This window comes from Neopsephotus bourkii, unplaced genomic scaffold, assembly GCF_033783945.1.
Source record: "Neopsephotus bourkii isolate Nb327-2 ecotype Australia unplaced genomic scaffold, CSIRO-AGI_Nbou_v1 NB_318, whole genome shotgun sequence".
NCBI lineage: Eukaryota > Metazoa > Chordata > Aves > Psittaciformes > Psittacidae > Neopsephotus > Neopsephotus bourkii.
In genome coordinates this window covers 1,368,645-1,393,230 of record NW_026900826.1, presented here as the reverse complement: position 1 = coordinate 1,393,230, position 24,586 = coordinate 1,368,645, and the positions used below count along the sequence as shown (strand labels likewise).

Genomic DNA, 24,586 nt, shown 5'->3' with positions numbered 1-24,586 from the left:
TGTTCTCATGTTGTCTTCCTTTTTCTGGTCATCACAGGAACATTATGTAATAATAGTTCTTACTTGCAGGGAAGGCAATACTGTGTGTCAGTTCTTCCTTTGAAATGTGACCTTTACCTGTTTGTGGGAAATGTTGGAAACTTCTCTCACTTACTCCGTTCTCCTCTTGGATTGCTTTTTTTTCTTTTTTTTTTTTTTTTTCTCCTCTCCTCAACTGAAAACAAGACTCCAATTTGCAAGTTCTGTATATAATCTCTTGCAACAAAGATTAATCAGTGTGCAGCAGTGCTTCTGGACAGAGTCTAATTTTACCAAGTGAAAAGACCCAAGTATGTTTTAATAACATAGAGCCTCCTCCATGTAAATAGTAAATCTCTACCCATATTTTACTGAAAATACGTTGACTATTGAAGAATAGAGAGGAATCTTTGAGGGGTTAGAACTGAACATTCTTTAAGATAAAAATTAATCAGTTTGGGTTTTTTATTTTAATTTTCAGATCAAGTTTGGGCTTTTTTGTTGTAATTTTCAGATCTTTTTATTATGAAAAGGGGTTGTGCCCATTTTGAGCTAGTGACACTTGTCCTCAGCATCCTCAGCTTTGATCACCACAAAACAACATTGCATGGAGCAACTGATGCAATTATTTATGGTTTATATACTTAGGATTTCAATATCTAGGATGTTATGCCTGCGATAGCTTGCTTCAAGGTGTGATTTTAGCCAGCTGGCGAAAACATTTAAATATTAACTTACTCTTCTTCATCTTTTTATATTCTGGAGAATCTGTGAAGTTCATATGTAAGTTTAAACGATTTCAATGTGAAAAGTAATGATCTATGCTGGACCTCAGTCTTAGAAAATGAAGTATAAAAATACATACCCAGGTAAACAGTGAGGACACTCAGTTAAGCAGAAAGCAGCTTCCAGAACTGAGATTTGTGTCACTAAGTCTAAGGCTTAGTAGTGTTAAAAAAATACTAGGAGAGGAAGAAGTTAAAAATTTGGACTACTGAGTACATGTGTATTTTTTAGTGTAGTATGTTATACATATATAAATGTATACATACACATATATCAAGGTTATTTTTATAACACTGCTGATCTTCAATTAAAGTGATGTGCTGCTTTATTCTTACCTGAGGACTGCAAGATTAGAGAAGAATTTTGACGACAGCAGAAGAGATATTCTCTTTCACAAGTCTCTTTAGAGTCACTCACTTCAATCTTCTGCTCCAAAGGACAAGGAAGAAAAAAACCCCAAACCAACCCCAAAATCCCACCAAAAAAAGAAAAGAGGGAAAGAATGTATAATACTGTGTTTGCATATAACATCCAATATCCTACTTTTCCCTTGCTCAGCCTTCTTTTTGTCTCCTTTGCAATGGTAATCTGTCCTATGTATAGGGGAAGGAGGTAGGGAAGCAGCAAGCAATGGCTTTGGCTATTTATTTCAGGTGTTTAAAATACTAATTTAAATGTAGAATATATGGTGTGAGTGCTCATTCTGTTGTTTATAGCTCCTCTTCCCCACCATTCTTCCCTGTGGGTTGTGCACCTACCTTTCTCCTACCCTTCTTTCACTCTTGGGAAGTCCTCTGCAACTTTCCATCCTCTTTAGAATAGACTGGTGGCCGTCTTAATATGAAGAGGCAAACTGAAGCATCAGTTTGTTGGTGTCTTGACAGATTCATAGTCAAAGTTCACTAAAAATACTGGAGGGAGATCATGATGAATAATGTGGGAAAGATCTGCTGAGTCTGGGAAGGCTTTTGGAAGAGGGTGGGCAGTTAAGGAGCAGTTTTCCAGGAACCTGAATTAAAAGTAGCTGTTACATTCTTGTAAAAATGTCTCTGTATTATCTTAAACTGATTTTGAAATTGCAATGAGTGAAAACACATCCATTGTTACTGAATCTTTTGTTAGAGTAGATCTGAAAAAATAAATGATCTTGATTTCTTCATAGCTTCCACAGACCTTTGTTCAGTTAGCTTTTTTTTTCCCCCCAACTTGTAAAATATAACAGGTATGAAATTTCTCAGACTTTTCTAAAGGTAAAATGTAAACGTAGAACAGGATGTGCTGTTAGCAACGAATAAATTTTCCTGTAACATTAATAAGGATTTAAAGCAATATTGCACAAGGTGCAAATTGGCATTCCAAGTTTTTTTTTTTGTAATTTTAATTATTAAAAATCATATCCAAGTTGATTTACCAATGTATTGCTGAAATGTGACATAGGCATTGTGCATTATGATATTGTTTAGCATGTAATCCTGAAATTATTGTATCAGATGTTAGTGGTTGTTTAAAGCAACTGAAATGAAAGTATATCCAGCTATTCGTATAAGTAAGCATTTGAAGAAGTAAACATCCTTAATTTCATGTTTTGGAATGTCTTTCAAGTTTCAGCTTAAAACACAGTGTAGAGATTCTAATTAGATTTGTTTATGGAAATTAGAAATTTCCTGAGGGAGAGCAGAGGTTATGACCTATTTATTGCTACTAGAAAAGATTGCCTGTGTTGTTAAGAAAACTTCTCTAGCAGCAATTTCAAGTGAAGATTTTACTTATTAAACAGGTAAATAGATGAAATTGCTGTGATCTCAGTGTAGTTCAGTCAATTTTTAAAAATTTTAACTGATTTTACACCTTTATTTGTATATTGCAGATTTTTGTCATTTAAACGTTAACTTTGAAAAACACTGTTTTGGATTTTAAGGGGTTTATGTATAACTAAAATAATGATGTTTCGACTTTTAAGCAGTGAGATACTTTTAAAGCGTCATATGGTTTTGCTGGTTTTTGAGAGACAGCAAAATATTAAATAGCAATTTAACTTATGTTAGACACTAATTACCTTCATATTTAAATAATAAAAAACCTCTTATACTCTAAAAAGCATTTTTCATTGCAGAGTTCTGTGATTTGTATTTTATAGCTCTTTTACACTTTGTGTTTTTCAGTCCCAGAAATCCTGGATAGAAAATACTTTCACGAAGAGGGAGTGTGTGTATATTATACCAAGTTCAAAAGACCCTCACAGGTAAATGAGAAAGGATTCAAGAAACCATTCCATTCCTGCTTTTGAAAATGTAAAAAAGTATTGTAAAGAAAGTGTATAATAGATTTTTGGACTAGTTACTTTATCTGTATAAAGTATTGTGTTTAGTAAGTGATAGTAGTGGTGATACTGGTAGAGCTTACCATCAGTAAGTGTTACAGGTATAATTTAGGAGTTCCTGTGCAATGTTTGAATTTGGTGTCACAGATTCAATAAAATGTAATTGAAAATAGATTCAAATAGATATAAATAGATTCAGGATTTGTCTTTTAAACCAGTTTTGTCTTCCCAAACTGTTTGCTATTGGCAGTAGGGATTTCAGATCAGCCTTTTTTTTATTTTAGCTTCATGTATTCAAAACTTTTTTTTTCCTGAACTGTAGGGTTCAGGAAAAGCTTTTTTTTCACTCTTTAAAAAAAAAAAAAGTACCAAAAAAAAAAAAAGTACTAAGTACCAAATATCTTTTGTTCTGTTGGGGCAGGATATTTTTTTATCAAGTTTGGGTTTAGGCAGAAAAAGAACAAAGTAAATGCTGTAGAATTTTACTTATTGTAAATAATTCACCACATTGCTTGAAACCATGTGACATCAGAAGCTGTTAGAATTTATAGCCACGACTGTAGGACATGGAAAATTTGTAAATGCAAACAAAGTAATTAGGAAGCTGTTAGAATTTCCACAAGCACCAAAATGATCTTCAACACTTGCCATTTTAGTTTAACCCATTTGTAGCATACAGTGGACTTTACGACTTTCCCATCAGATTTGGTCCTTTGGTTTCTAAGAATTGCTTACCAAATGAATCAGCCGTAGACAGGAATATTTGGTATGTTTTGTTGATCGGTACCTTTGTTAGAGTTAAAACTACAGTCCAATATTAAAAGTGTAGATGATAAATAACAGCGTTATTTCTATAGGGAAGAAAGTTTAAAAACTGATTATGCTTAAAGTCTGGAAACACTTTAAGACTACTGTGTGATATCTATATTTGTATGCTTTCGCATACTCTTAACCATAATTAGTTTTCTCCTGCTTATGACAATTACAGAAAATGGTGGTATAAATTTCTCTGCTATGCTAATTTTAAATGTTAGGAAAACTGATAGCAGGAAAACATGAAAATGTTTAAGATGGAAGAGGGTAGAAATTTTATGTAGACTTCATATGAAGACACTACTTTATAAGGTTTGTTCAAATATATCTCTTTCTGTCCATGAAACTGAAAAATGATCAAATAGCCTTCCCACACAAGCAGTTCAACTTAGATGTGTATTGGAAGGATCAATTTGTAGAACAGATTCAAGAATGTATAGTTTGAGTACAAGAAAATGCTGGTTTGTAACTAACTTCTCAGCATCTAGCAAAGTGTTTCAGTTGGAGTACTGCAGATAATCCAGTCAGAAATATTCCTCGGCTTCTGATGTTTATGGTTCAAAGCCAGAAAGCCCTGAAGTCTCAGGATTGAAGTTTTTGCATGTTCATGCGTTTTTACTTACCAGGTATACTGTACTTATGTACCATAAAAAATAGACAAGTTACCAGGTTAAAAATTGGTGAACTTGGACAGGATGTTTTCCATTTACTGCAGGTCGCTTTTGCTCAGTAATCTTTGTGTAAGTGCCTGAAGTGGTGTGAGTGGTTGTGTATTGTGTCCCCTCTTAATACTGAACCTGCCGTTTATTCGTATCTTTAAATATTTCTTACAGATGCCTTCCAGGATGTCAGATCTGTCAGCAGCTTGTCAGGTAAGAGTGCTTTGTAATTACAATATTTATGGATATTTTTTTCCCATTAAATAAGCACTTTAATAGGGTTTTAAAAAGTTTTGGTCAATATTGTGGATGACAAGTCAGTGAAAGGTTAGATATAAAACAAATACAATTAATTAATAAAGAACTGTCTGCAATACATAGATCACAGATTTATAAATGTTATATAAATTATTTAGCTTAAAAAGAATGATTCACCTGGCCTTCAACTTGCTATCTCAGTGAACTTCAATACATAATAATTACTGTAATGAATTCTTGCTATAAATATGACAACAAGGCTTGCTCTGGAAAAGAGTTTTATATAATATTTAGAATCTTTGCGTTCTAAATCTGATGTATCTGTTATAGATGAAAGAAATTATTCTCTCTTTTTTTTCTAATAATAGTAATTACTCAGGTATTCTAAATGATATGGTTGGGTGCAGGTGCTGTTGCGGTCGCTTGGTCAGACAACATGCTTGTTTTACTGCAAGTCTTGCTATGAAATACTCCGATGTGAAGCTGGCTGAAAACTATAATCAGGAAGTAGAAGAATGGTCAGTGGAAAAACATACAGAACAGACCTCTACTGATGCTTATGGAGTCATCAACTTTCAAGGTGGCTCTCATTCTTACAGGGCTAAGGCATGTATGACATTTGCTTTTTTCTTACTCTAAACATGTTGATAAGGGTGGTGTATGCTTCATTCATCTTTATTGAAATTGAAGGCTGAAAACGTCACCCATATTGTGACAAGCAAGTAGCCTCTTCTAGTATTTTTTATTGTGATCTGAATTCTTTTCAATTTCCATTTTGAAATATTCATTTTTCATAACAAGTTGCTGAGATCTATCAGGATTTGTTGTATTCACATACAGACTTACCCTCAAGTTGCAAATGGTGATAACAATTTATAATCCTTTCAGCAAAACATTACATTAAGAATTTAGTGTCACTGTTTCAAACTTCATGAAAACAGAGCTTACTCATCTGTGCTGCTCGCTTCCTACTATTAAATTTTTGTAGCACGTGTTAAGTGACATCTGCTATCTTAACCTTCTCTTCATCATTTTCAAACTCTGAAAAATAATTTAAAATTATGGGCAGATGTGGAATATGCTTCTTTAATAGACATGGTCAAGATGATTAAAGCATGATTGTGTTGATCAGAGTAATTAAGATTTTTGGGAGAAGACTTAGTTAAAAACAAGCATACCAATAAATCAGAGCTTTGGAAACCTACTCTCAATTCACAGACAAGTGGAAATTCTGACTCATTCTCCACAGCCATTTTGTAAAAGATTTCTAGTTGTAGAAATAATTTAATGCTTATACAGTTATAAGCTGCAATGGGTTTTGATACAGTGTGGCTCCTATAGCAGAACCGAAGTGCTTGGGTGAGGGAGCTGTGTCCTTTATGAAGCCAGCAGAGTCCCAAAGGATGGTCCAGCACTCTAGGTCAGATCATCTCTGCAAAGAGAAGGGCTCTTCACAGAGTTATTTCATGTTCGTAATAGCAGTGTATGAGTTCTTTGTATGCTTAATATAGCTTAAAATTGCTGCAAATCCTTTTCTACCAGTACAGAAATAGCAAGCTGCCTATACTCATTTCTGTGCTTCTGCAGGGTGCTGCACTATTGGAATAGTGACTTTTTTTAGTAAGAACTAGATTCAAGTAGGGCTCAATTTCTGTGTGATGTCCCCTCCTCTATTGAACAGCTTGTATTAAAGATGCGGCAGTATTTTTAACTGATCATCCATCTACTTAATCTTCCACTGTTAAACACAGTGAGTTAAAAAGCTGCTAGTTTTGAAGTTTCCTGTTAAAGAATGTAGTTTTCCTTCCCACAGGAACAGGGAAGAAAAAGCAAGCAACTGTCTTTCTGTAAAACTTTTTGCAGGGGACATGCAAGCTTCTCCCCAGCATATGGCTTAACTTTTAGAAATATTCCTGGATTTCATCTAAAATAGAGACCATCCAGTGCTTTCATGAAGCCTTATTTTTCTAGGTCACTGTGCCAGTAGGATGGAGTAACATAATCTTTCCTGTTCAAAAAACTTGCTTTCAGAGCTGTTAACTGTCTTGTCCTTAATTCTGCGCTTGTTCATTTATTGCTGATGTGTTTTGAGTAGGTGAATTACACTTCCATTATCAGGAACAGGATAATATATCCTGAAATCCTGGTTCTTTTTTTTTACACCATGATTTTGTGATGATTTAAGAACCTTTTAACTCTCTTTTTGTGCCTTCAGTATGTGCGATTGTCGTATGACACGAAGCCTGAAGCTATTCTGCAACTTATGCTTAAAGAATGGCAGATGGAGTTGCCGAAGCTTGTTATATCTGTACATGGGGGCATGCAGAAATTTGAACTTCACCCACGCATCAAACAGTTGCTTGGCAAAGGTCTCATTAAAGCTGCAGTAACAACAGGAGCCTGGATTATAACTGGAGGAGTGAACACAGGTAAACAAGTACCAGTGAATGTGTGCAGTTCACTGGACTACAGTTTATATGTGAGCCAAAGTTTTAATGGCTGCATAGCTTCATCTTAAAGCAGAGTGCGTTTGGTCAAGTGAAATTAAAATAATATGTTTTGAACACCTGTAGTTGGAAGAGGGCTGCTGTTTTGTCTTGCAAAGAGAAACAACACAAAGGTGAAAGGGTGGGCATTTGGGGCATTTTTTGTTTGGTTTGGGGGGGGATGTTTGGTTTTGAAACTGCAAGAGAAGAAACTTAACACAGTTAAACCAACTACAGTAATGTACTGGAAACTGTTTAGTTCTCAATTGGCTCATGTTTGTTTCATTGAATTACTGATACATAGTAGCAGGACTTTGTTTCCTTCTAGTAGATGTAGTATGGTGCTTTTTCCTTGATGTTGGGTCAAGTAAGTTTCCAGATCCTTAAAGGCCCAGTTAACTAGTAAAAAGTTGTATTTCTTAATAAGATGCAGCATTCAATACATTGAAATCTGTTTGTGCACAAACAGGTGTTGCAAAACATGTTGGTGATGCTTTAAGAGAACATGCTTCCAGATCATCTCGAAAGATTTGCACTATTGGGATTGCTCCATGGGGAGTGATTGAAAACAGAAATGACCTTGTTGGAAGAGATGTAAGGATAAATTACCTAATTTAAATTGAAATAATGATTTACCTGACTTACTTTTTGACAAATCTGCTCAAGCATATGTTTTCACTTGCTCTGCATCATTGGAATAATTGCCATGAGGATACATTGACATCTGAGAGTTATGCAAGATGAGTGCAAACAAGTTGCAAAATGCAAATGCACTAGAGGAGGAGCTTGTTCTCACGTACTTAATCCTTCTTCCCTCCCCCTCTAATATTACTGAATCAAGTAACAAAAATGCTAATGTATTACAGAGAATTCACATTTGCATAGGATGATAACTTAAAAAGAAAATTGATGCAGAGTCTTCAATGCTACTTCAATGCAGACATAGGTTTTCACTAAAGGCATCTTTTCAAAGGATATTTCCTGTTATTTTTCAGAACAGAATCCTTTTGTGATTGTTACCTGCTTTCCAGCACAAAGTTAAGATCTGCAGCTCTTGGTGTGTCCTGATCCAAGGCATGCTTACATATGTTTCCTGTTAAGCCACCAAAAAGGTGAAGTTTCACAGAAACAAACTTAAATCTTTACAAATAAAGAACTTTGTTGTACGCTTATACTCTAGGTGGTTGCTCCATATCAAACCTTGTTAAACCCATTAAGTAAACTGAATGTCCTAAATAACCTCCATTCCCATTTCATTCTGGTGGATGATGGAACAGTTGGAAAGTACGGAGCAGAAGTTAAATTGCGGAGAGAACTGGAAAAAACTATTAATTTGCAGCGGATCCATGCAAGTAAGTAATTCTGATGCCTGAGGGCTGAGTTTTACTATGTTTTAATGAAGAGGATATTTCCACCAAACACCTGAATGAGAAAATAGAAAAATCAGTCTTTTTTTGAAGTCTGAATGATTATTTGCAAATTTCAACTGCTGCTTTGGACCCTGGATATTGCTGGTAGGTTTAAGGTTTCTCTGGGACCAGTGAGGAGGGTTCTTTTGAATGAAGTTGTCTATTTATGCTTTATAAAGCAAATATACATCACTTGAGTTGTTAGTATGTTGTCGGGATTGACTGGTCTGATTGATTTATGGTTTTGACACTGATGACTTGAAGTTTCACAATAGGGCAATTTAGTTTGTAAAACATCTGTGTTTGTGCAAAGAAACTGTGACTTTTTGTGTTCCCAATTATGGAGCAATTATGTTTTTTCTCTTCTAGGAATGCTTTTGCGATATTCCCTGTCATTAGAGGGTTTCCATGTGACTGTGCAAATTGCATACATGTTGTCATCTTTGGAAACTGTTTGGGGGGAAGGTATAAGGGGAGTTCCCTAAAGAAAAATGTTAACTTTTCTGCATTACTTCATGAATATGAATATCTATGAATAACCTCTCCTGTTTTGTAGACTCTATTCCCTTGTATTTATCAGCTGCTTTGCAGTGCTTTCCTCTCAGCCCAAAGTTGTTTCAAGCAGTGCTTGAAACTCTGCATTAGCACCAGTTAAAATGTCTGGCAGGCAGCATTCTAAGTTTTATTCAATAAAAGGGGATACTTGATTTATTAAATATGTAAAATCAATCTTAGCATTCCCAATATACTTATAACATTGTCTGTTTCTTATTATTTATTTGCAACTTTATAGGAATTGGCCAAGGTGTGCCTGTGGTGGCACTTGTATTTGAAGGTGGCCCCAATGTCATACTCACGGTTTTAGACTTCCTTCAAGAAAGTCCTCCAGTGCCAGTGGTAGTATGTGAAGGAACTGGTAGAGCTGCAGATATATTGGCATATGTTCACAAGCAGACCGAGGAGGGAGGGTAAGTCCTATCTAAATATGAAGTATTAGTCATATGCAGATGGGTTTTGAGACCATTCCTGAATGAATTCATACAAGTGCTTTTTCTGTGGAAGGACAATGGCTAAAAGCAGAGAGTGTAACCTTGCCTGTGATGTAGCTTTCTAGGTTGGCTGCAATAATAGCTCTGGCTAAAGACCAAGACTTAAAAGTTCTAGTTTCCTCCCACATACTTTGTGCCAGTTGTGCCAAATTCTGCAGCATATGCTTGCTTGATCTATACCTACAAAAAGGGTAGGAAAAGTCTGCACATCTGTATCCTAAATTACGGGAAACATCTGTTGTGTATCTTCAGTTATGTGCAGTGGTTTTGTTACACCATTGTAACTAGAGGTCCCAACTGTCAGTTTAAATGTCCTGCTTCAAATTTTAACTAAGACGCAGTAACTTAAATGATACATGTAACTCTTAAGTGCACACAACAGAGTTACTCAAGGTAAGTGAGAGCTGACTGGACCTTCCAGAGATGTGAGAATAACTAACACAGAGTGGTATGTTACCAACCTGCTTGAAGGTACCGCTTGACTACACTGAATGGAAATATTTTCACGCAGGTGTCTGTTGCTTAGTAGTAACTTTCCTGAAAAGGGATCTGTCCTGGTTTAACCCCAGCTATTTGCTCACTTCCCCACCAGTGGAATGGGGAAGAGAATCAGAAGGGGAAAAGTGAGACAACTCATGGGTCGAGATAGAGACAGTTTAATAGGTAAAACCACACATGCAAGCAAAGCAAGACAAGCAATTCATTCACCACTTCTCCTCATCAGGCAGGTGTTCAGCCATTTCCAGGAAAGCAGGGCTCCAAACACCATCATTCTGAAAATCCTGCCCCTTCCTCCTCCTTCCTCCGGCTTTACATGCTGAACACAACATCAGATAGTATAGAATATCTCTTTCATCAGTTGGGGTCAGCTGTCCTGGCTGTGTCCTCTCCTAATTTCTTGTGCACCCCCAGCCTACTTGCTGGCAGGGTGGTGTGAGGAGCAGAAAAGGTGTTCTCTGTGTAAGCACTGCTCAGCAGTAGAGAATATCCCTGTGTTATCAACACTGTTTCCAGCACAGACCCAGAACACAGCCCCACACCAGTTACTATGAAGGGAATTAACTCCACCCCAGCCAAAACCAGTGCAGGATCAGAAAGAGTTTCAATATTGTTTGTTTCTATATTGTTTCTTTGAGTAGTCTTAAAGCTGCATTTTTTTGCATGCTTCTGTTTAGTGTAGAAAACAGTTGTCTGTTTTAAGTGCAGTTTCAAATAATAAAAGTGATTTGATTCGGCTCCACAATACTGACTGATTTATACTTAGTTGTGAGACTTGCATATATCGTTAAACATATTGGGTCCTTGTTGCAGGGGTTGCCTTGGAGCCAGGAGTCAGGGATCTAACGTAGCAGTAAACCAAACAGCTTTGTCCATAGTAAGATCAGAAGCAGGTCATATTCATCAGAGGAGTGAGTACATAATATTTTGTGTCAATATCTTTTAGTTGAGACTGTCTCAGAACTGGGTATGGGAAGGAAAGGCAGAGAAGCTGAGTTACTTCTCTGAGGTAGTAGTAGAAAGTTGTAGATTGAGCAACTTGTATTTGTGTCTAAAGGTTACCCAAGATTTTTGCCACAGTAATAAGCTTATAGATACCAAGGACTTTGAATGGACATGTTGCAACTAGTTACATGTGGTGGTGTTCTTACTGTTCATGTATAACAATGTGTTTTCCTGTTTGTTTGTTCCAATCTCAGGAATGTTCCTGAGGGTGCTGAGCCTGAAATCATTTCAACCATCAAAAAGACATTTAACTTTGGTCAGAGTGAAGCAGTTCACTTGTTTCAGACACTGCTGGAATGCATGAAAAAAAAAGAACTTGTAAGTAGATCTTGCCATAATTTTTTTTTATGCAAGGTGCATGCATTTGTGGGTGTATTACTAAATTGTGTTTCAGTGTTGTGTATGAGCAAGAGTCATTAAAAAAATCCTTCCTGGATATAGTAGATCTTGCAGGTGTAAAAGATAGACAAATACAGTTTTCATGTATATTTTATCTCATGGCTGAGAGACTTAATTCTTGCCATTATTTCTGGTAATCTGAATTTGTTGTTTCCAAGCCTGTTTGTTTTCACATGACAGGATTCTAGTTTGTTTATAATGTGTATGTATTTTGTATTTGGGTTGCTGTCCTTTTTTTTTTCTTGCTTTGATTTTTGAAAAGGCTAGGAATTTTATTCCCCTTTTTTTCCTCTTTTTTTTTCCTTCCCCCCCCCCCTTTTTTTTAATATATCTTTTAAAGCAAAAACACCTTATAGAGCTCTATATGTAGCCTGAGTTCAGGTACTGGTGTTTCATTTGAACATCATGCTGCGCTGCTTTGAGGTTTAAAATTGGCATATTTGGCTAAACATGTTTGCTGTCAGGTTAATCTCATAATCTAGAATGAGCTGGAGGTGTGAAGAGTACTGTGTGGTGTTTATAGACAACAGAAAATTGTAATTTAGTGGAAAAAGAAGTTCAGAATGGTTGAAGAGTATCAAGGGTTTCTGTTACGCTTTTTCTCGCAAAGGATTGTCTTATGTGGCGTGCAGTCAGGAAAACAAAATGAGTGCATTCTAAAGCTAAGTTTAAATCAGGCATAGAGTCATAGAATAGTTAGGGTTGGAAAGGACCTTAAGATCATGAAGTTCCAACCCCCCTGCCATGGGCAGGAACACCTTGCTCTAAACCATATGACCCAAGGCCTCGTCCAACCTGGCCTTGAACACTGCCAGGGATGAAGCATTCACAACCTCCCTGGGCAACCCATTCCAGTGCCTCACCGCTCTAACAGGAAAGAATTTCCTCCTTATATCCAGTCTAAACTTCCCCTGTTTAAGTTTTAACCCATTACTCCTTGTCCTGTCACTACAGTCCCTAATGAAGAGTCCTTCCCCAGCATCCCTATAGGCCCCCTTCAGATACTGGAAGGCTGCTATGAGGTCTCCACGCAGCCTTCTCTTCTCCAGGCTGAACAGCCCCAACTTCCTCAGCCGATCTTCATATGGGAGGTGCTTCAGTCCCCTGATCATTCTTGTGGCCCTCCTCTGGACTTGTTCCAACAGTTCTGTGTCCTTTTTATGTTGAGGACACCAGAACTGTACACAATACTCCAAGTGAGGTCTCACGAGAGCAGAATAAAGGGGCAGGATCACCTCCTTCGACCTGCTGGTCACATTCCTTTTGATGCAGCCCAGGATACGGTTGGATTTCTGGGCTGCAGGTGCACACTGCCAGCTCCTGTTCATTTTCTCATCGACCAGCACCCCCGAGTCCTTCTCCACAGGGCTGCTCTGAATCTCTTCTCTGCCCAGCCTGTAGCTGTGCCTGGGATTGCTCCGACCCAGGTGTAGGACCTTGCACTTGTCATGGTTAAACTTCATGAGGCTGGCATCAGCCCACCTCACAGATGTGTCAAGGTCCCTCTGGATGGCATTCCTTCCCTCCAGCGTATCAACCCAACCACACAGCTTGGTGTCATCAGCAAACTTGCTGAGGGCGCACTCAATCCCACTGTCCATGTCAGCGACAAAGATGTTAAACAAGACCGGTCCCAACACCGATCCCTGAGGGACACCACTCGTTACTGGTTTCCAGCTGGACATTGAGCCATTGACCACAACTCTTTGTGTGTGGCCATCCAGCCAGTTCTTTATCCACCGAGTGGTCCATCTATTAAATTGATGTCTCTCCAATTTAGAGACAAGGATGTTGTGTGGGACAGTGTCGAACGCTTTACACAAATCCAGATAGATGACATCAACTGCTCTACTGCTATCCATCAGTTCTGTAGCCCCATCATAGAAGGCCACCAAATTGGTCAGGCAGGATTTCCCCTTAGTGAAGCCATCCTGGCTGTCACCAAGCAGATAAGGTGACTTATTAATGTATTTTAGTTCCTGACATAAAAGACTAGAGCCAGTCACCTTTGCTTGAAAATAACTTTAAAAATATGTTTTCCCCATTTTACTCTTTTGGACAGATCACAGTTTTTCATATTGGGTCAGATGAACATCAGGACATTGATGTTGCAATACTTACAGCATTGTTAAAAGGTGAGACTTCTAATTTTAAGAGCTATTGTTTAGTGTTTATATAATGGAGTATTTATAAAATACTGTATTCTGTAGAAATGTTTAATTTTTAATAAAATAATTATCTACTATGTTTTCACGTTGCATAATACCCTACTGTGTCATAAATGATAAAATATACTGTATAGCTTTGTGGTGGATTGCTTGTTTCGGCCATTTTAGGGAAAAAGAATGTTTGTTATCTTGCACTTTAATTATTTCTTTTTCTTTCCTTGTTTTTGCTTCCTAAGGCACGAATGCATCTGCATTTGACCAGCTTGTTCTTACACTTGCGTGGGATAGAGTTGACATAGCCAAAAATCATGTTTTTGTTTATGGGCAGCAATGGCTGGTATGTAATAGTTTGGTTTAAGCACAATGGTATTTTCTAAAAGAGAGGAATTCAGTTTACTGTAAAGAATGAATCTTTTTTTACGTTTGTAGAGAGAGGCTGCAGAATAGTGACACGTTTATTTTGAGGACAGTAGTTCTTGCATACTGCACAGTCCTGCAGCTCTTTCATTATTGTGTGCTGAAAATGGTCCAAAATTCTTGAAATGTGCTAAGTGTTCTGAATAACTAGGGGAGAAAAGACATTGCAAAAGGTGGAAGCTGGATACATGTTGGTCAGATGCTCTTTTCTTCCTTACAGTTGCATGGTCATAGGAAGTTCTTAACATCTAGCAAAACACACTGTTGGCAGCACTGCAGTGTCTTTTGAAGGGGAGGACAAAATGTCTGTTTCTTGTAGTCTGCAAATTAGTTTGAAAACTACATTGTGCATTTTGCCTTTTTCCCATACTACTGTAAAAATAAAACAATCTTGCATGAGTGTGGAGTCAAAAGTACATGCTATAAGGTTTGTTGATAGCAATGATGGTTCTGAGCATTTGTCTCTGAAGCAAATTGGGCTTTACATATTTTATGTATTTGTGTTTTATCCAGTATCAGTCTATGAGAAAATCTTAACTATGTTAAACCAAATGTCTGCTTAGTCCCGTGTCCTGTATCAGTAGGAGATGCCAATGGGAAGAATATAAAACTTGCTGATTAAATCTTCAGAAGACTCTCTCATTCTTTAATTTAAGTTCAGGGTTTTTCTGAACCAAGGATGGCATCTTTATAGTTCTTGGCATACAAGGTTTCCCCATCCCTGTAACTTAATGAGGTTGATCTCATTAGTGTAATCTAAGTACACTTACTTTTGTGATGCCCTGTTTCACTTGGTTCTCTCCAGGCTCTACCTTGTTACTTATTTGTTATAGGTTGGCTCTCTGGAACAGGCTATGTTAGATGCCCTTGTGATGGATAGAGTTGCATTTGTGAAACTTCTGATTGAAAATGGAGTAAGCATGCACAAATTTCTTACAATCCCTAGGCTGGAAGAACTTTATAACACAGTAAGTGAATAACTGCTTTTTAAGGCTACTTTTAGAAGAGCTTTTTAGTTGCTCGGTGAGCACCAGTCCGAAAGCCATGGAGTGTTAGTAGGGAAGGCTACTTCATATGAGGTTAGAGATGAGAAGTGTGTGTTGTCTGTCTGCTTTGTAATGCCACAGCTGCTTTGTAATGCCACAGCTGCTTTCTGGCTCTCCAGAAATGGTACCACAAATGTAGTTTGTCAGCAGGATGTTCATCTGTCTTTGATGTAAAGCAAAATTGCAGCCTTGTTGTGGAGCATATGAAATATGTAAATCACAGTGGGGAAGAGAATAAGAGAAAGTCAGATGGGTGAAACCTGCGCACAAAATATGAGGTTTATAGATAGTATTGTTATGGCGTCATAAGATGAATTCTGTCTATAGCAGAATGATATAATCATATGATCATAATAGTTGTAAAAATAGTGTATGTTGTGAACCTGCAGAGTTATAAATATTACATAGAATAAATTTGTTGCTGTAGGTCTTGATTTAAGAATTTTAAGGTAGTTTTGTATTAACATTAGCAAATTTTGGTGGAAGGTTGCTTGTTTTCTCCTGTTAGATGCTTAATATGAGCAGTACACAGATGGGACTCAGGCTAACATTAACATTCTCATTATCTGCTTTTGAAGGAAAAAAAAAGGAGAAAAGTATTTTTTAGCTAACAAAGGTCTGTAAAGGAGTCCATGTGATCAGCTTTTGCTTTTTATTTTTAATTAACCTTTTATAGTGTTGCTTTTGCACACTTGATGTGCTTTTGATTGTGTGGGAGCTAGAGTAACCATATGTCAAAAAGTGTAACAGTTCATGAACTCACAGGAAATCAGAGAAGGAAGAAAAATCCATTTTGGTAAAAAGAGGGAATATTCAGACTAAAAATCAAGGGAGATTTTGCTGTGAATACTGGAACACTGTAAACGTGAATATCAGTCTCTTTGTGTTCCTGTAAATTAAAGTGTTTGTTTGTTAAAACTTGTCTCTATAATATTACATTTTTTAATAATATTAAAGCCCTATAATGTTGCTGTTTGCATGCTGGTGGGGTTTTTTTCCCCTTTGTGGACAAACTATGGGTGTATTAATTATGTCTCAAATTAAAACGGAAATAAAATGCAACAGAAAAGGAAATAGTCTATAGCTAATACAGTTGTATGAAATATTTGCATTTATTTGATGGCTGCTGTTTGAAAACTGGGAGTTTTTTGGGTTGGGAGTTTTTTTAGGTTTTTTTTTTGAGCCAACATGCAAAAATATTTGGCTTCTGCTGTAATCTCATGTTGTAATTGCACTCTTATTTCTCATTTCAAATTTCTCCCTGCTTTCTTTTATCATAAAGAAACAAGGCCCGACTAACCCAACACTCTTTCATCTTGTTCGGGATGTCAAACAGGTAATGCTGCAATGTAAAAATTAGTAAAAAAAATTTGTACAAAAAGTTAAAATCTGTCAAGCTACTGAAGCTGTGGGTTATTTTGTTCTTTTGGGGTTTTTTTATTTTTTTTTAAATAATTTATCGTTTCACTCTTAATTTAATCTTGGGTTTATCAGTTAGGTTTTATTGTAAGTAATAAGATACCTAAGCAGGCATTCTGTTCTTTACAACATTTGCTGTTGCATCCTTAGTGCTCTAATGCCAGAAAAGTGTTAAATCCGATAAGTGTTGTTTTTTTCGGCTTACTTATGATTATTTTCCTTCTTGAGGGGATTGAAAGGTGGTACTCCCAGATAGGAGTAATTTTGGCTGTTAAAACAGTAGACATTGTGTCCTATCCCCCAGTCCCCCATCTCTCCCTGTTGTGACCCCCTCCTCAGATGAACATCTACTCTACTAGGGGAGATCATGCAAAAAAGAAGCTATGAACTTGTCTTTTTTGAAATACATGAATATGGAGCCATATAGATTATTTTTTTTAAGTCATGAAGGGTTTAATTTGTTTTTTATTTAGAGCCATGATGTAACATGTAGAAACACTCTAAGCAAGTTTAAGATTATAATTAGGAAAACTAAAAATGCCTTTTGTCTTGCCAGGGAAATCTTCCCCCAGGATATAAAATCAACCTGATTGATGTGGGGCTGGTTATTGAATATCTGATGGGAGGAACCTATAGATGCACGTATACAAGAAAACGTTTCAGAGCGATATACAATAGTCTCAGTGGGAATAATCGGGTATGTGGCACTTGGATAATAGGACATGCTGATTCATGTATTCTCAATTTAAAAAAAAACATTTATTTTGTAGAAAAATTGAATCCATATTGTTTTGCTGTTGTCAATGGACTGGTAATAGGGAGCTGGTGGCTGTTTTGGTGTTGAGGATAAACAAAAAGTTTTGTTCTTCTGCTTCTTATTCTAACAAATCTAAATTCCTTCTTTGTTATTTTCACTGTCCCTACTTATAGGGGAAGGATGGGCACCAGATTCACCAGGCTTGGGTTGCAGATATCTTGGCTTCTTGTAAAACAACAAATGGAACTGTTTACTTTGGGACTTCTTAAAAAACAAAACATAACAAACACTTGTTAAATATCCAGTAGAAATTTTGATGGTTGTTATTCAGGCTCCTCACTGTTTCAGTTGCACAGTAACTGTTAATTGCTCAACTAAGTGTCTAGATATGAACAGATTATTCTGTAATTCTTAACAGTTAAGAGTAAAGAAACCAAAGCAAACCCTGACTCCCTTTTCTTCTTGCAGCGATCTGGGCGAAATCCTTCAAATACTACTCCTCAGATGTGTAAAAGCCATGAGCCTTTTGGTAACAGGGCAGACAAGAAAGAAAAAATGCGCCATAATCACTTCATCAAAACAGCACAGCCATACAAACCAAAGGTGTGGATGTGTGAAGGGAACATGGTGGGGTCTACTTTAAGTAGTTAGAAGTGGAGAACCTGGTTTAAATCAAGGTGCTGCTGACGTATGAGTAGCTGCAGTTCTACTGACTTAAAAAGCTGGAATTTCAGCCTTGCTTTTGTACTTGTTTATAAACTGTCTAGCATGCTTATGGGATTCTGTAGTGTGTTTATTGTTCTGTAGTAGTCTTCTGGATAAGCTTTGATAGGGAGGAAAAAGCTTATCTTTGGCATTGTTCTAACAATGAGGGGAGACACGCACATGGAGCAAGATTTGACCATATGTTACTGTAAGCAGTCTCCATGAGTTCCCTCATTTGTATGTAGTTATATTAGTTAACTGCTTTGCTTTTGATCTATAAATCAAAGTAATTCAGTCTCCCAGTTACTAAAGTGAGTTGGACTCAACTGAAATTTTTGAAGAAAAGTTCCAGCTGCTTTTGAAGTCTTCGGAAATTCTTTTTTCTTTCTATAATTATATGGAATTTGGTAGTGGATCACTAAGCATTTTATTTCAAGTTATGTAATGACCAAGTCCTGAAATTTAAAATCTGATTTTCTGATTTTATTTTAAAGATTGACACTGGTGCAGAAGAGGGAAAAAAGAAAAGAACCAAAGATGAAATCGTAGACATAGATGATCCTGAAACAAGACGTTTTGCATATCCACTCAATGAGCTTTTACTTTGGGCAGTGCTAATGAAGAGGCAGAAGATGGCCCTTTTCTTCTGGCAGCACGGGGAGGAATCCATGGCAAAAGCCTTAGTTGCTTGCAAAGTGTACCGTTCAATGGCATATGAAGCAAAACAAAGTGACCTTGTTGATGACACTTCAGAAGAACTGAAACAGTATTCTAAGTAATTTACATTTATATTGTTAAAGATCTTGCCTTGAGATTTACAATAAAAGTACTGGGCTGTATAAGAATAAATCCCAAAATTATATTGGCACACTTGAAGATAATTCTTTTTCACCCTGTAGAATTTTTATTAGATGTTGCTCTCCCTCAAGAGCTGTTACAAGTCAGCATTTATAGTTAAATTAAAATGATACTGATTGTGCCATTTACTTACTTCCATATAATTTCCTTGCATGTTTTAACAGCTGTTTGTAGCCTGCATATGCTTTTCATAGCAGTCACAGATTTATATGTTATAGTTCAAAAATCACTTTTCAGTGAACCTGTGCAGAAGGGAAAGGTAATAGTCCTTTCAAGTTATGCTACTGGGAATTTGATTGTACCAGAAAATTCAAGCTAAGCTCAAGGTCATTTCTATAGATACTATATTTTGTTTTGTTGATTTGTTTTCATTCTAGCGAGTTTGGTCAACTGGCAGTTGAACTGTTAGAACAGTCCTTCCGTCAAGATGAAACTATGGCAATGAAATTACTAACCTATGAGCTTAAAAATTGGAGCAACTCGACCTGTCTGAAGCTAGCAGTGTCATCAAGGCTTCGTCCGTTTGTAGCACATACTTGTACACAGATGTTGTTATCAGATATGTGGATGGGAAGATTGAACATGAGGAAGAATTCATGGTACAAAGTAAGCATTGTCGTAGTTTATTGGTGTGAAAAGGATAAATGGAATTCATGCTTAAATGGAAAGAAAGCATGTGTTTAACTGCTATTAGTGTAAAGCTGTCAAAACTATAACTTACATTAATAAATCCTGTAAAACAGTCTTCTATAACATAATCAATACTGGAAGTGTTTATTGAAAACTCTTAATTTGACACTCTATTATCTTTTCAAATAAGGTACAGAAATGTAGAAGTCAAAACCCAGGCAAGTAGCCTTTAATCATAGGCGTAAAGAGATCATGTCAATACTAATCCACTAATGAAAGCATAGTGGCAAAAAAAAATTAACAGACAGAATGCCCTTTTTAAGAATATAGTTTCATGCATTTTGGCTTTTTACAAGCAGCACATAAGGCCTGATGTAGAAAAGCTTTGTGTATATCCTATTTTGGAGGAAGATACTGAACAAAAGCAGGGCACAGAATTAAATAAGGGTAGGCAAATCAGGAGTAGGCTTTCCAATGGTGGCCTTTGTGATACCAATCAACTGAAATATGGGAGCTGGTTATTTCTTAGAGATGGTGTACCAAAACCTAATTGTTGCCAGGAAAATAATGAAATAAAACTTTCCTACAAAATATCTACAAGCATTGTTTAACTTGTGACCTACTAAAATCTTGTTTGATAACTGATTAACCATTTTCTTGCTTGCTTTGCAACTGGCTAATCACAATAAATAGCTTTCACTTACTCTCCTCATCCATACCTTAGCTCATTTTTCTACCATAAGTTAATAAAAATAAAAGAAACAGGAAAGAACTCCCCCCCCCCCCCATCATCCAACACCAACAAAACCTGTTATATGCTTTTTAAATACACCTTGACAGTACAAAGTTTCATGGGTTATGGGAGCAGATTAATGAACAGAGTGCAATCAGAATATGTCTGGATCTTCAGGCTTGGAATACATTCTTTCTAGTCGCTTTTAATTTTGGGATTTGTTGATTCTTCCCTTTGCTATATCTTCAAGTTAAGGAATATTGTATATGTATCATACATAGCCTCTTAATATAAGTAGTAACAACTAATAATTGTGTACTATTTTTTTCTAAGTGAAATTTGGATAATTTATTTTCAGAGGATATTCTTTGTCTTATTTCATTGTGATACTTTAATATGGCTGTGAACTATTTGCACTTAGTTTTCATCTTTTCTAGGTGATACTGAGTATTTTACTCCCTCCTGCTATATTGCTGTTGGAATATAAGACCAAGGCTGAAATGTCACATATTCCTCAGTCTCAAGATGCACATCAAATGGCAATGGATGACAGTGAAAACAACTTCCAGAACGCAGCAGATGAAATACCTATGGTAATGTGAGGCAGGGGGAGATATTAAAACCAATGTTTATAACTTAATTATATTTTAAAATCAAAGCAAGAGTTAATGTCCAAAAGCATGTATTTCTGTATGTGACATTAACTGTCCTTTCATTTTAGGAGGTATTTAAGGAAATAAGGATCTTGGACAATACTTTAGAAAAGCATGATATGGAGACTCCATCAAAACCGAAAAAACTTCCAATTACACAGAAATTTTATGCATTTTATCATGCACCGATTGTGAAGTTTTGGTTTAATACGGTGAGTTTTCTTTTGTGTAATGTGTACTTTATCTGGAAATCTAAAGCAGATTTTTGGGTTCTTTTCCCAGCATATGCCTCTGTGAATGGAATCAAAGTTTAAACCCTATTTTTAGAAAAACAAACAAAAATCTCTTACCTTGCTAGGCTGGAAATGAGAAGTACTTGGTTTTGAAGAAATGCATATGCACATGCAGTGCTCCGTGGCTCAGGGTTTTTTTTTTTCCTAGTTCATAATGTTGGCTTTGAGAAATACTTTTTTGTTGTTGAGAGTAATTAGCATGAACATTTTTCATCTATCCTGGGTAATTAATTTCATCAGTTGCTAGCAGGAATTCTATAGTCATTTATTAGACTAAAGTGTTTGTGCACAGCTTTGTTTAAATTACTGTAATAGAAACTCTGAAATCTGTACCAAAGGAAAACTAGCTGTAATAAGAACAAAGCTTTGCTAACACTAAATAGCTTATTACAGCTATTTTTCCTCTTCTAAGAAGAAAATGGTTTTATCCCCTTATAAATAATTACTTGTCTGCTTAAAAGGGTAAATATAGTACTATAATCCTACTTGAAGCTTTTATTGTATACCACATCAAAAGAGTCTATGAACATCTATAAAGAGCCCTTGAGTAATAACATGTATAATTTTCATTGCTTGTTTTAGTTGGCATACTTAGGATTCCTCATGCTCTACACATTTGTGGTTCTTGTAAAAATGGAAGAATTGCCATCCGTTCAAGAGTGGATTGTTATTGCTTACATTTTCACATCAGCAATTGAGAAAATTCGTGAGGTATGTCTGTAGCAACCTGGGATTTTAGTTTTCTTTGTCAATTAAAACAGTATGCTTTAAATTGTGTTTAGAAACAAGAGAACCTAAGAAACTTTTGAGAAGTTTTATATGAGCTTTGAAATGACAGAAATTTTGGGTTCCTCAGGCCCAACTAAAGAAGTGGAAAGAAGGGCTCATTTTTGTAATAGCAACTGCCTCAAAAGTAAAAACAAACACACAAAACCCAACCAACCAAAAAAATGCCCCCTAAAACCAAAATTCCTTTTTAAATTGTTCAGCAGGAGGAAACATACATCCTTCTTGTCTTTGTTGTGAAGCTGACACAGTGAAAACACTGGTTTGTATTTCTCAGTGTAAAACAGCTATACATGTAAATAGCTATTTCATTTTTGCAAGTATAAAAATGATAGTAATTCATATATTTCAGTGCGGGTCCCTGTGCAGTGAGTGTGACCATGACTTTTACTTCTATTGCAGATATTTATGTCAGAGGCTGGGAAGATTAATCAGAAGATTAAAGTGTGGTTCAGTGATTACTTCAATATCAGTGACACAGTTGCCATTGTCACTTTCTTCATCGGGTTTGCATTAAGATTTGGAGCAAAGGGGAATTTTGGTGAAAACACTTACAGAGAAAATTATGTCTTTGTTGCTGGACGAATAACATACTGTCTGAATATAATATTTTGGTATGTGAGATTACTGGATTTTCTAGCTGTAAATCAACAGGCTGGCCCTTATGTTATGATGATTGGGAAAATGGTAAGTACTACTTTTGTTAGTGATTTTTGTTTTTTCCCAAATTGAAATATATTTTTCTTGCTGTGTCTATTTACAACTTTTTTCAGAGTTCTATTGAGAAAGAGGTTGCTTATGCTGGTTTGCTGTGTCAGCAACTCAGTGTGCAGAATTAGGTAGTTGGAATGTAACTTGACGTGTTTCAAAACAACCATTGATAGAAGGCTTCCTTTATTAAGGAGCTTCCTCTGTCACATATGTGTGAAAAAACTGTCAAATCTTCCTCCTCTAGTCTGTTTTGTTCTTATATGCCAGAGACCTGAATGAATGTGATGATGCCTTTTTTGTCTTGATTCATTTAGTATTGCTTCCCTTTTGGGTCTGAGATGCATTTGTAATCTTGGTTTTCTTGCCCTTACATTCTCTGCTGCAAGAGTTTAACTTCTTTTGTGTCCTAAAGCACCTTGTATTTCGTACTGGAAAAAACTGGGGATAGATTGTGGCTCTGTTGTGGTCTTCTCTCACACAAATAATATTCAAACTGTATAAAAATAAAAAAGTTTTACTGTCAGTGAGCTATTTTAAATCTTTAAAAGATGTTAATGCTTGAAAACTTCATATGGGAAGGTGGAAGAGTTTTTGTTTTTCTTGCTCTATAAAGTGGTTTCTACAAAGTTGAATCCTGTAATTCCTTAAAAATGAGGGCATCAAGTTGCTTATTTCTCACTTTGATTTCTTGCAAGAGGTCTAGTTTCTGTGTTTCAGCCCTTGGAAAGCTATCTATTTTGTGCAGCTATTGAGTGCACTTAGGAAGGAATGTTTCTCTTGATAAGATTCCACTCATCCACAATAGATATTTGACTTACAAATGTAATAGTCTCAGTTGCCTTTGGCCAAGGATATAAGCATGCTCTAAGAAAGGACAGGAAAAAGGCAGAATTTTTTTTACAGGGTTTATTATTTAACAGAATTTTCTGACTAAAATATAAGTGTCTCAGACTCTTTTCCTTCTATACATAGAATTCTGTCAGGCTTCCACAGTCACTGTAAAAGTGTTTAACATTGTGAAATCATAATTACGACCTTGTGGGTTAACTGACTTTTTTTTTTTGTGTTAATAGGTGGCCAACATGTTTTACATTGTGGTAATTATGGCACTTGTACTACTTAGTTTTGGTGTTCCCAGGAAGGCAATACTGTATCCTGATGAGTCACCATCTTGGACTCTTGCTAGAGATATTGTGTTTCATCCATACTGGATGATTTTTGGTGAAGTGTATGCCTATGAAATTGATGGTAAGACACTGCAGTTTTGAAGCAAGTAAGGAGGAAACTACTTTGATAAGGTCTTCTCAAGGTCTATGAAATCTTGATTTTATGAAACAAAATACCCAGTATTGTTGACCTTGATTCCATTCTTTGGATTGTCTCTTTGTGGGTTGTAGCTGTGTAACTTCTTGATTTGATCTTTTCATTATCCTTTATAAAGCTTAATGGCTTAGCATGAACACTGTTAATGAACAAACACTTAATTGCAATTTCTCACCAGGCTATTCCTAGAAAGATTTCTGTCATGCCAAAATGTTGGCTGTGGTAGTATATTACCCTTTTTTAAATCCAGTAATGTGATTACACTGTAGTATTAACCAGAAACGTTGTCTCCTGAATTTTTCTACCATATTCCTAAATGCATGGAGACATTTTAAATTGCAGAACCAGTGCATCATAGCTGATTGTTGCAATCTTTACAAGTGACCT

General features: G+C 36.3%; 1 protein-coding gene across 1 annotated transcript in view; it reads left to right on the top strand.

Moving 5' to 3' along the window:
• Window positions 1–24,586, top strand: part of TRPM7 (transient receptor potential cation channel subfamily M member 7) — a 60,225-nt gene that overhangs the window by 19,275 nt on the left and 16,364 nt on the right. The window contains exons 2-22 of the mRNA XM_061347324.1: window positions 2,967–3,046; window positions 4,771–4,809; window positions 5,262–5,460; window positions 7,070–7,283; window positions 7,810–7,934; window positions 8,521–8,692; window positions 9,543–9,717; window positions 11,496–11,619; window positions 13,763–13,835; window positions 14,105–14,205; window positions 15,119–15,253; window positions 16,614–16,667; window positions 17,307–17,447; window positions 17,976–18,110; window positions 18,707–18,987; window positions 19,448–19,676; window positions 20,871–21,026; window positions 21,155–21,298; window positions 21,962–22,090; window positions 22,568–22,852; window positions 23,950–24,124. Of these exons, the coding sequence (XP_061203308.1) occupies window positions 2,967–3,046; window positions 4,771–4,809; window positions 5,262–5,460; window positions 7,070–7,283; window positions 7,810–7,934; window positions 8,521–8,692; window positions 9,543–9,717; window positions 11,496–11,619; window positions 13,763–13,835; window positions 14,105–14,205; window positions 15,119–15,253; window positions 16,614–16,667; window positions 17,307–17,447; window positions 17,976–18,110; window positions 18,707–18,987; window positions 19,448–19,676; window positions 20,871–21,026; window positions 21,155–21,298; window positions 21,962–22,090; window positions 22,568–22,852; window positions 23,950–24,124 (3,166 nt within the window). The remainder of the gene's footprint in view (window positions 1–2,966; window positions 3,047–4,770; window positions 4,810–5,261; window positions 5,461–7,069; window positions 7,284–7,809; window positions 7,935–8,520; window positions 8,693–9,542; window positions 9,718–11,495; window positions 11,620–13,762; window positions 13,836–14,104; window positions 14,206–15,118; window positions 15,254–16,613; window positions 16,668–17,306; window positions 17,448–17,975; window positions 18,111–18,706; window positions 18,988–19,447; window positions 19,677–20,870; window positions 21,027–21,154; window positions 21,299–21,961; window positions 22,091–22,567; window positions 22,853–23,949; window positions 24,125–24,586) is intronic.